At 39.5% G+C, this 12,986-nt stretch overlaps 1 protein-coding gene across 2 annotated transcripts in view; it reads right to left on the bottom strand.

The window, feature by feature from the left end:
• Window positions 1–12,750, bottom strand: part of LOC132858472 (cGMP-dependent 3',5'-cyclic phosphodiesterase) — a 192,907-nt gene extending 180,157 nt beyond the window's left edge. Inside the window, exon 1 of one of the 2 annotated variants that reach the window (XM_060888836.1) lies at window positions 12,621–12,750. In XM_060888836.1, the coding sequence (XP_060744819.1) occupies window positions 12,621–12,685 (65 nt within the window). In that variant the 5' untranslated portion in view covers window positions 12,686–12,750. The remainder of the gene's footprint in view (window positions 1–12,620) is intronic. The other variant, XM_060888841.1, reaches the window with a different exon arrangement.
• Between the last annotated feature and the right edge of the window lie 236 nt (window positions 12,751–12,986).

Here is a 12,986-nt window from a genome sequence, read left to right on the forward strand (position 1 = left end):
ATTGCGAACTATATATATCTAATTTTTTTATTATATTAATTCTTTATATTATTCCTTATGTTTACCTTCTGTTCTAGGTTTATGTTGTGTAAAGCTGCTTTGATACAATGTCTATTGTAAAAAGCGCTATACAAATAAACTTGAATTGAATTGAATTGAATGCTGTTACATACTGTATAGTCTCCCGCTCAACTCTGACAGCTCTGTTCTAGTGCCCCACTTGTTTACAGCAAAAGGGCATGTAGCTATAAGGTGAATGGCTAACGATTGCAGCTCTTCACCCACCATCAGAAGCCAGGGGGATTTAAAAGGGTGTCGCAGACACTGATGGGTGAGTAAAGTGTTTTGGTAACATTTGCTCTTGAGTCATGTCAATGAATGTGAATCAGATTCTCAATCAGTCTGATGTGTTTTGGTTTCAGCTCCTTCAAACTCTGAGTTTAGACATTGTTCCAGCTCATGTTAACTCTATATAAAAATGAATGAAAGGCAAAACTGTAAAAGAAAACTTAAACATCCAGTTTGGTTGTTGGTGTTTGTAAAACAAGAACATTTCTAACTGTGAGGCTAATGTTCTGAAACACATCTTGTGCTACCAAATGAAAATATACATTAACAAGATATACAAGAAGAATAAGACAGAATGTTGATTGGCTGATAGGTGAGAATTATCCAGAACACATCACGTCACCTCTGTGTTGTTTGCTAAAGAAAGCAGCGGTCATGAAAATGTGTTTTATCATTTCAAATTTTCACTTGTATCTTATTGCTGCGGATCACCTTCAACAAATGACATCTGTTTGTGAAAACAGCTCAATTTCAAGCTGAAATTGTAAAAATTTGAAAGTTTTTTCCTTTTTTACTTTTAAGTTAAATGTTAGGAAACATACTCCACCTTGTTGACCTGACCTCAACCACATGCTACATATTTATTAACTTATTTATTCTTTGTGTATATTTGTTACTTAAACTTCAAGTTAGTTAACCAGATGTCACACAAAATAAATGACACAAATGTTAGTGTGAGCAAAACTGCATTTTGCATAATTTAAGTTACATAAAATAAGTTCTAAGAACTCCTTTTTAAAGATTAGTTAACTCTTGTTTTAAATGTTTTTATTTTATTCAGTAATATAGTTAAGTAATCCGAATTAAAATGAAGCTGCCCATGTGCAGCCAAGCAGACACACTCCCCATACAACTACCACCCTGGTGCCACAGCTGGATGATTGTAGAGATTACCCTCTAGCTGAAGCGGTGGAGTATATAAAAAAGTGCAGCAGACACAGCAGGGACACAGCTTTTTCTTTTTTTTTTTTTCTTTTTCTTCCTCTGCTTCCCCCCTGCCTCAATGACTATTGTCCCATCACACCCATCAAGATGAGGTGCTTCAAAAGGCTTGTCCTGAGGCACATGAGGTGCTTCAAAAGGCTTTTCCTGAGCCTTGTTGATTTCTGTTTCTGTTTCTATGCTAAGAACCGGTGAGAGCAGCAAGGATATATACCTACCACTACTGAGGTGTACTACAACTAAGTTGGTCTCAGACCTTCTGAACTGTAAAAACGTTCTGACCCGAACAGCCAAAATGTCTCAGATGTCAACTGCTACTCCCTGGGAGGAGTGACTGGCAAAAAACAGCTTCATATCCATATTTGATCTTACAAAAAGATTTAAGCAATGACAGTAACCCTTGACTCCTCCCATCGGTGCACTAGCGTCTTTCCACATCGGTTGGACATCATCCAGCTGTCTACCTAGAGGTTGTTACATACACTCCCCACCTTGAAAGCCTATCTGTACTTACTCAGAGAGGCTCTGTTTCAGCACCCTTCTTGTGGACAGTATGGAGGCACATGGCTACACGGTTGGCTGGCTAATGACTGCAGATCTTCACGCTCCAGCAGAAGCCAGGTAAGAGCATGGCGGACACAGCCAGGTGAACAAACTGTTCCGATGTTGTCACATCATAACAAAATAATGAAAATTTAAATTGTAAATGTAAATCAGACATATTCCAGTTTGATTGCTGGTGTTTGTAAAAAAAGAACTAACTGCAATGCTAATGATCTGAAACACACCTCACACACCACATGAAAATATACTCTCCTAGCACTGCTTCTAAAATCCTGCTTTATTACTAGGTAATGTCAGCTTCTGTTATTTTAATTATCCCTTTTTCTCCTATCTCTAAAGCTAGCTGCTGTCTTGATCCCCACATCAAATCCATCAATCTCTACTGAGGTGTATGCTAGATTGGTCTCTTGAACTCTGGAAGCACTCCAACCCAAACAACCAGAATATTTTCAACTCAGGCTTCAACTCCTAGGTTGAGTGACTGCTACATATCTGCATTTGACTTCACTTGCTCCTGGAAGGGCCCTCCCATTGGTTGACTTTCCAACACTTGCTAGACATTGTCTTGGGACCACATTGGCAGTTTATTGCTGTCTCCTACCTGTAATACCACAGAAAAGCTCTCCTTGTATGAGTGCTCCCCTGGTGCCCAAAAGACAGCTCTGCTCCTGCACCCCACTTGAGGACAGCATGAGGGCACATTGCTATAAGGTGGGCTGGATATTGATTGCAGTTCTTTACACTCCATCAGAAGCCAGGGGAGTATAAAAGGGTGCAGCAGACACTGACAGGTGAGCAAAGTGTTTTGATAGTGTCTGGTGACTTATGCTGTGTTTTTTTTTTTATTATTCTAAAAGCCAACAACATCTGTCAGGAATCACTGTGAAACCATGCAGATGAACATGAATCAGATTCTCAGTCTGGTCTGTTTTGGTTTCAGCTTCTATGTGCTATGAAAGCCTTTAGACATTTCTCCAACTCCTTTTAACATTATATAATTTATTAATTAATATGAATAAGGATACTGCAAAAGAAAACTTAAACATCCAGTTTGGTGCTGGTGTTTGTAAAACAAGAACATGATTTTAACTGTGAGACTAATGATTCAGAACACACCACATCATCTCTGTTGTGATGGATGGCAAGCTAGTCTCAGCCCTCCTAGAGTGGGACACCCTAACCAGCCTGAACAAAACAATTGGGTTACTCTTACATTTCTCTATGTAGGTCTCAGGCTTTGGTAAATGAACTGATGTTGTGAATGTGGAGAGGGTCCTCATATCTTACTTAATAGCTTTTAGTACTGCCAGCAGCCACTGGCATTGAGCTGCATGGAAATTCAGTGCCTTTCATGCATATGATCGATTCCATCTTAAGACCTCTGCTCCATTTGTGCAGCCTAACTGGATATTGTTGCATACACTCTCCTGCCTGGCCAGACCACCTGTAAGACCCCAGGGTGAAGCTAACAGTCAACCCTATCAAATGAACAGAGTACTGTGATGGTACTGTAAGTAGGTACAATCCATGTAGGCTACCACCCCACTTGTTCTGGACAGCGTGAAGGCACATAGTGCCAGGTTGGACAACCAATGATTGCAGTCAGACTGTTTACCCTCCAGCAGAAACCAGGGTTGTATAATAGAGCCTAGCAGCCACAAACAGGTGAGTGAAGTGATTGATGCTGTTATTGTTACTGTGTTAATAGCACATCTTGAGATCACATCTATCTGTCTCCTACACCACTAAATTAAGAGAGAATGCTGGTATGAAGACTATATGAACAGAATGTGCACTGATATTTGCTGAGCCTGTAGTTTCTCCAAGTCCTGCAGTAATTGAGGTGGATGGAAGGCCAGTGTCCTATTCTCAGCCCTGCTTGGAAGGTTCAGCCTAACCTGAACAACCAGAATGTTTGGGATGTTATTTGTTCCCTGCCTCCATGTAGATGCCACAGTGGTTCAGGACTTAAACAGCTAGCTTTTTTCCTGGGTAGATGGCTTGAAGGAGCTACTATACTTGAGTGACACTAACTCTGGATATCACCCTTAATATCTTAGCTGTTTGTAGCTGTTTACTTGGATGTTGTGACATACTCTCACCCACCTGAACAGACCATTTATACTACGTCAAGGTTCAGTGTTTTAGCCAGCTCATGCAAACAAATGGGATGCATCCTTGTTGTGAACGAAACACTTGTCGTGGGCAGGTCTGAAGGTGAACTGGCCACAAGGTGGACTGGCCAATATTTAAAAGAGTGCAGCAGACACAAACAGGTGAGTGAATTTTTCTGGGAATCTTTGCTGATTTATGCTTCTGTTTCTTTTACAGCATTTGGCGACTCACATTATCTCATTTTTTATACAATTGAGGGTTAAGGGCCTTGTTCAGTGGCCCAGCAGTGGCAGCTTGGTGGCCTGGGAGCAAACTCACAATCTTATGATTGGTATCCCAACACCTTAACCACTAGGCTACCACATGCCCTTTTCCAACACTAACAGCAGTAGAGATAACTATGTTCCCCAGACATGCCATGCCCCATGGACCTCCCTTGGTCCTGTCTTGTCATGCCACCTCTCACTCTTTCACTATCACTAAAATGAGAGAACCTTTGATTTCTCTATGCTGAAGCACTGAGTAGCTACAACACAGATCATTTAAAAATGCTTGTTTACATAAAAGAAAACATCTTAACTTTATTTCAGGAATTCATTTATTTAATTGTTTTGTTTAAATGTTTGATCTGTTCATTAAATTAGTAAGAATATAAATGAAATAAGCTAAATGCACTAACCCCGCCCCCTGGCCCTGACCTCCACCAATTCAATCTCTCTGACTTTATTCCCAGGTTTCACATGAAATGAAGCCATTTCAATAAAAACTTCTCCTGCTGTTTTTCTCACACAGCTGAATCTGCATATTGGTTTTATAACCCTGTCACTAAGGAATCACTCTGCATGACTGAACTGTCACACAACCACCACTGTAAAACACACAGGCAGCACATAAGTGTAGATTTACCGTCATAAATTATGCTAGCCGCCTGTAATAGTTGCTAGCCAACTGGCGAGAAAGTGTCATAAACATCTATTTTACTCAGATGTTAAAAACAAGCAAATGATGAGCAAGAGAACAAAACAATGAGCAACAGCTTGATGCTGTATTCCGTGCATTAAGAGACCAATGCTGATGGACACACACATTAAAACACAGAGAGAGACAGAGAGGCAGAGAGAGAGAGAGAGAGAGAGAGAGAGTATCCTGACAGCCTTCAGGCAGAAAATGGAAAAGAAGGATTATTCCCAGATAAACGATCACTTGTCTGGTATGAGCAGTGTGTGTGGCTGTGAGTGTGTGTGTGTGTGTGTGTAGGAAATTGAGCTGTCAAGACACGTTCTGCAGCTGAACAGCTGTCATACTGAATACATGAATACATTTGAACAAGGAAAAGAATGACAAGAAGTGATTCTCCTGAGAGATAGAGAGATAGAGAGAGAGAGAGAGAGAGAGAGAGAGAGAGAGAGAATGCGAGAGATGAAAAAAGAGGAGAGAAGGTAAATCTTGTGTCTTTCCTTTTTCCAAATAAGACCTTCCAAGAGCAGCCTCAACATTCAAGGTTGTGTGTGTGTGTGTGTGTGTGTGTGTGTGTGTGTGTGTGTGTGTGTGTGTGTGTGTGTGAGCGTGTGACTCTGGGCTTCATCAAATACCTGACCAAGAGGTCCACAAACACATCATCATCCCTAGCAACCACATCCAAACATAACAAACACACACACACACACACACACACACACACACACACACACACACACACACACACAACCTTGATCTTGATGATCCTACAATGTCTGTGAGCCTGATTAACCTTTTTATAAAGGGGTAAAAGGTGAATCTTTTAACATACATTTTAAGCTGTAGTCCTCTAACCCTTCTGAATGCTGCAGTGCTTTGTGGGTATTCAGTATCAGTCAGATTAATGCACTGCGTTATAGGAGCTGTGTTTCTTTCACTGTACTTAAATGTGCATCATCTTCAACATTTTTCAGAAATGATAAACCATACCATTCACTCTTTGTACCTTCTCTCTTTAACCTTTCTCTGTAGTTGAGCTGGAATTTATGTTTATAATATTGTCATAATACTGATTTATGCTTGTGTTTGATAAATATGTTTTATCATGACATGCTGTGATTACATTAAAGTGTCAGACAGTGCTGCTGGACTATAACACTGCTCCATACTCAAGCCAAGATCATGCAAGTAAAACACACTCAAGATCAGAATCAAGTGTGACTGAGACACACCTCTGTTTTAGACAAACCCATGTGTGTAACTTTCTGAATGGTGCTGCAGTCTGAGGCCTGAATACTGATGTGTCTATTCTCAGTGTTAAATCCTTATTGAGTATTAAACTAACTCTTAGTATCAAATAATTACAGCAATAATCACAACATCTGTGTGCTCAACAACAGACATGACAATTCTAATACATTTCTGTTGCTCATGTGTGTGGCTGTCTGCCTCTTTGTGTGTGTGTGTGATGTGTGTGTCTGTAGGTGTGTGCATGTGTCTGAAGGTCTGTCTCTGTTTGCCTCTTTGTGTATGTGTGTCTGTGTGTGTGTGTGTATGTCTGTCTGTAGGTCTGTCTCTGTCTTTTTGTGTATGCCTGTGTGTGTGTGTCTGTAGATCTGTCTCTTTGTGTGTGTGTGTGTGTGTGTGTGTGTGTATGTAGGTCTGTGTCTGTTTGTCTTTTTGTGTATGTCTGTGTGTGTGTGTAGATCTGTCGCTTTGTGTGTGTGTGTGTCTGTGTGTGTGTGTGTCTGTAGGCCTGTCTCTTTGTCTGTCTCTTTGTGTGTGTGTGTGTGTGTATATGTAGGTCTGTGTCTGTTTGTCTTTTTGTGTATGTCTGTGTGTGTGTGTAGATCTGTCGCTTTGTGTGTGTGTCTGTGTGTGTCTGTAGGCCTGTCTCTTTGTCTGTCTCTTTGTGTGTGTGTGTGTGTATGTCTGTGTGTGTGTGTGTGAAAAGGGATAGTGACTGACAAACTCTTCTCAACACAAAATAAAAATGTTTCACAGTTACAAAAATATGATAGGGATAAGAGACATGTTTTCACATGTTTTATATTAAAGTTAAATTCTAATTGTAATTTAAAAGTACAATTTAATTGTATTTGGGAAAAGTCCAAACTTTCCAAGAAAAAACAGCAGGTGGAGCGTTTCGACTGTGAATTCAGAATGAAGTCATGCTGTAAGATAAGGAAAGGAAATATAAGGAAAGGACAGTGCTTGGAAGCAGTTGTTTGTGGGGTTGATGGAATGTTGTTTGTAAGAGTCTCGTAACTTAACTACAGTGCTGAGTTTGTGTGTGTGTGTCTGTGTGTGTGTGTGTGTGTGTGTGTGTGCGCATGGCCTAACATGCATACTTTAGCAGGATCGTGACATTAATGTGTTCACAATAAAACGAAAAAATAAACACTTCATGCATCACTGTCTGATCAGGGTTGCCAGATCTCCATTTTGCATACAGAATTTGGTCATGTTTAACTTGCTGCTACAGATTCGGGGTGGAACCTGTATGATAATTCTATCACTGTTTTGCTAGTCAGATTAGTTAACTGGATTTTTTAGGTGATCATTAAATGCATTGTTTATTATGCATGTATGTAAAGTAAATAGAAATATATGGAAGGAGTCTCAAGTGTCAGGATTTTGTCAAGCTGATGAGGTGATGAGGAAAAACTGATGATATGATAAAATCATATCAGAAGGATTTATTCAGAAACGTCATTAGTTCTCTTTTGAATTTAATAGCAGTCGGTCAGGACAAGATTAAAGAAGCATGAGGCTCTGATTGGCTAAGAGTCTGACATGTTACAGGTAATTTCTAAATAATAATTGTGTAATTATCACATTCAGATACGAAAAGAAAGAAAGAAATCAAAATATCTCTCTAAAAACATAGTAACCATTGTTATGGTGGAACTGAAGCTGGTCTATATTACATATACACCACATGTCCACATCTCATGTCATCAGTGATCTCTCACACTGGTCCATGTTACATCGGTTCAGCATTACTACTAACCCTAGTCAGGTCCCGACTCTGTAGGTATCATCATCAATCTTTTGTCGTTTGTTCCACAGTCTTTATATTTCATGTTCATGGTTCTTGTTTCACGGATTGGATGAAACAAACAAAGTGTTGGTGAAGATGGATGTAAATGCAGGTTTTATTAATACAGTATCACACCTGCACTTGCATCCACCGCCGCCGATTCCTCGTTTGTTACATCTGGCAGCTTCTGTAACACTCCTTATATCTGTACGACTGATTAGCATGCTGACTGATTTGCACTCACACTGATTTGTATGCCTGTTGATTAGCATGCTAATATCACATCTGGGAAATTGTTGTGATTTTTTTTTTTTGAAGTTTGAGGAGAAACATAGTCGGACCCCACGCTGGTAGATTGTGATTGGTTGTGAAACTGAGGACTGAGTTCAGTAACGCCAAACACAACAACAATTTATTTATTAATTGATGAATAAATGTTATAAATGAACTGTCCAGTGAAAGATATGAGAGGAATTGTAGGGAGCTGAAAACTAAAGAATTTGTCAGACCACTGTGATTAACATGCTCATTGATCAGCCTGCTTAAACTCTTCTGGGATTGTTATGTGATTTGTTAAACATACGGTTCCAGGAGAAACACAGTCATGCTTCCACACAGTGGAAAATATGTCTGACTGAACTCAAAAAGGCTCATCACATTAGCATGGACGATTAGCATGAATGATTAGCATGCTTACTGATCATCAGCTTAAACACATCTGAAAGAATTTGGAGCTACAGCTCTCTCATTTACAGACTCACTTAAGTCCAGATATGACTTCCAGATGTGTCATAACAATGTTGCTAATTCTCAGTTTAATGGTGAGGTGTGATGCCACACCAATTAAGCTGAAGGATGTGGTGTCCTAGTGGTCAGTGTTGGACCACTGCTGGGCCCCTGGGCAAGGCCCTTAACCTTCATTTACTCAGTTGTATTGAAATGTAAGTCACTCTAGATAAGGGCATATGCCAAATATAAGATAAGGTAAGATACGGGCGTATACCAAATATAAGATAAGGTAAGATAAGGGTGCATACTAAATATTAGATAAGGTAAGATAAGGGTGTATACCAAATATAAGATAAGGCAAGATAAGGGCGTATACCAAATATAAGTAAGACGGGTGTATACCAAATATAAGTTAAGGTAAGATAAGGCTACAATTCACACAACATTGTCTTAGTTCTCTGAGGTTTGGGGTGGATCCCAGAGACCCAGTCCACTGGACACTGGAAACAGCTTACAACATTCTCATTACTGGAACTACTGTTGAACTACTGAATGTAGTGTCATAATTCACAGGAAGATCATGCTTTACAGAAAAAACATGGCAATTTTATAAACTTATCTAAAATGTCAGTTGTCAGAGAGAGAGAGAGAGAGAGAGAGAGAGAGAGAGAGAGAGAGAGAGAGAGAGAGAGACTAAGCAAGTAAGTAAGTAAGTAGGTAAGTAAGTGAGTAATTATGTCCTCGGGCTGAGGAAACTGACCTCTACAGCATTTACAAATCAGTAAGAGCTCGAAGGCGTCATCACAAACACACACACACAGACACACACACGCTTACACACAACCAAAATGAGCACCTGCACATGAGCATCAGGTAACAACAATAAGCTGTTCACTACAAAACATCTCATAAAGATCTGCAGCATGTTATTTTATTTGACTGATGTTATTGATTTAAATAGTACCACACAACTGCACATGGAAACCCAGCTGATCCTCACACAGCCACCGGTGTTAGTATAATGATCCTTCATATGCAATTAATCTTTATGAAGGTTGTGAGAAATCAGGCTCATCCAGAAATTAACCAGAAGCCATTTTTTGTCACATCTACATTACAGCACAGTGAAATTATTTCTTCACATATCCCAACTTTTGGAGGTTGGGGTCAGAGCACAGGGTCAGTCATGATACAGTAAGTGCTAGGGCTTGAACCCTGATCCTCCGATCTACAGCGCGCCTTAACCACTTGAGCCACCATACTGATAAATATTGGAGTTTCTCTCTTAGAATTGTTGTTTTGTTGATGAGATGAACATGAAAATGAAGATGGATACAAGTAAAGTCAAGTCAAGAAGAGGTTACACACTGTGAGAAAAAATCTAGTGATTCCAGCTGTAATCAAGCTTTATCAAGACATACACAAGAGGATGAAGAAAATCAGAAAACTTCATAAAGCTGACAGTTCACTTTGATAATCCCAGACATGATGGAAGAATTTATGGAGGATGGGTTATTATATGCTAACACTTACACATAAACTGACCGTTTACTTCGAGAGTCAGACTTTGGTCACTAGTTAAAGAATAATGTTCAGGTAAATGGCACAGGTCCAGTGTTACTATAGATATAAGAGAAAATATAACATGAATACATAATTAATACAGGTCGGGATTGAGGTATGTCCGATGATACACTGATTTTAAACAGAAACGTGTCTCTTCTTCAACATGTGACAACTGGAGGTTTTACTGTGGAATCCTTTCACGTGTCCTGAGCTTCTGTTGCTGACTTTATTAACAATTTAATGCTGCAGCTCACTGAGACAGACGTGACTATTTGAAGCCTCTTAAACAGAGAGGGCTATATAATTGATTTATTTCTTAGTCGTCACATTGTTCCTTAGTTACTTATTCATATGATTTCACAGAGAAAATGTCAATCTATTGATCGCCAGCATAGCAATGGATAGAACTATTCTCTCTCTCTCTCTCTCGCTCTCTCTCTCTCTCTCTCTCTCTCTTCTTTTTTTTTCAGCTGATGAACTGAAACATTTATCTAAATCCTGAAGCCACCTGGGTGAGTTTAACCCTCATCTGAAACAGAAATCTAGGGAAAATAAACATCCATTTTAATCATTATAATAAGATATTTCATTTACTGAGTGCTGTTCAAATTCTGAGAATAGTTTATGAAAATAATCCCGAAATGTAACAGAAGAAGTCGGAAGCGAACAGAGAGAGGACAAGTGGCGAATCTGAATAAGTGTAATTTTGAGTGATTGTGTTTAATCCCCTGTGATTGATTCTGTTTAATTAATAATATGCTGAAACGGAATGAAGGTCGTGTTTCACATGAGAATGATCACATGACTCACAGTGAAATCAGATAGAAACAGCAAGTGAAAAATAGAGAATGTGAGGAAAGACACTTGAGACACAAACAATGATGATGGTAATGACTCACATATTATTATTATTATTATTATTATTATTATTATTATTTGCTTCTGACTGTCTAAACATTATTGTTTTGTTGTAGTACTATAAAGTACTAAAAAACTATAAAGTACTATAAAGTAAAACACCATAAAGTACTATTACTTTTACAATGACAAGCATTTCACTGTATTATTGCACTCATTTTTCAATACCAATTCAGTATCAGATCTGAATCAATTTAGCGTAAGCTTAAACTCAATTCATTATTAGCCTAATGCCAGGGCAGAATCAGTTTATTGTCACAGCAGAATCAGTTCAGCATTAAAAAAGAATCAAATCATTATCAAAGCTGAATCAATTAAGTATCAGAGCAGAAGCAGAGGAGAATTAAATCAGAGTAGAGAAAGAATCAATTGACCATTTCTGTGTCATCAATGCAAATCAGTGGCATTTGGTTTATAATAATTGTCTTGGTTTTGGTATTTTATTGCCATTTTATTGTAACTGTTATTGTTTGTTATTTATTGTATTTATTTATATTAATTAATTAATTGATTTATTTATTAATTACTTAATTAATATTGTTATTATTATTATTATTATTAGTAGTAGTAGTAGTAGTAGTAGTAGTAGTAGTAGTAGTGCTGTGAAGCACTTTGGTTCAACTTAGGTTGCTGTAAGGTGCTATATAAATAAAAATGGATTGATTGATTGATTGATTGATTGATTTAAGTGTCAAACAGAATCAGTTTAACATCAAATTATAATCAGTTCAGAGACGAAACAGCATCAGTTCAACATCAGAGAAGAGTCAGTTCACTATAAGAGCAGAATAAGTTTAATAATAAATCCATATCAGTCAGGTCTGTTATCTACAGTGTATTATGATGATGATGGTGAGGAGTCAGAGTAAGAACTACATCAGATTAATCACAAATTAATCACCTATCACACACACACACACACACACACACACACACACACACACACAGGAAGGCTCTTGAATAACACACAGTGCAGGTTTGTATTTGAGCATGTTTAATTAATTCAGTAGAAATAATAATTACCAGACTGAATATCACACGCACGCGCGCACGCACGCTCACACACACGCGCGCGCGAGGACTGTGTGTGCAAGATCAAAAGAATTGAGGCTAGTGAAGTTGCCGACTCACAGTTCGCGAGCTCTTAACACCGTTAGATCAGCGCTTGCACTCCCGCCGTTAACAAAAACATAAACAAGTTTGGCGCGAGCTGATGATGATGAGGTACACAAACGCCGCGAGGCAAACCGGCGCCAGAGCACGCGCACAAGCCAAGGGCATGCAAAAAAAAAACAACAACAACAGAACGTGGAAGCAGCAGACTAGACGGGGTAGGGTGAGGAATCCGTGCGCACCGGTCACGGTCTCTCTCTCTCTCTCTCTCTCTCTCTCTCTCACACACACACACACACACACACACACACAGACTTACACTTACATCTCAGACGCCGGGTGGTGCTGATGACTACGGCAGAGCAGCGCGTGTCCGCACGCCTGACCCATCGCGCATCGCGGCGCTCGTGCAGGGAAACAGAGAGAGGCAGCGCGAGCGTCTCGAGCTCGTGGAGGTGGATGGAAGCTGTAAAGGCTTAAAATACGAGGAACAGCCTCTGCTGCGCTCTCTCTCTCTCTCTCTCTCTCTCTCTCTCTCTCTCTGTGTGTGTGTGTGTGAGTGTGTGTGTCTCTCTGTATCTCTCTCTGTCTCTCTCTCTCTCTCTCTCTGTCTCTGTGTGTGTCTCTCTCTCTGTATCTCTCTCTCTCTGTGTGTGTGTGTGTGTGTGTGTCTCTCTCTCTCTGTGTCTCT

This window comes from Tachysurus vachellii, chromosome 15, assembly GCF_030014155.1.
Source record: "Tachysurus vachellii isolate PV-2020 chromosome 15, HZAU_Pvac_v1, whole genome shotgun sequence".
Lineage (NCBI taxonomy): Eukaryota > Metazoa > Chordata > Actinopteri > Siluriformes > Bagridae > Tachysurus > Tachysurus vachellii.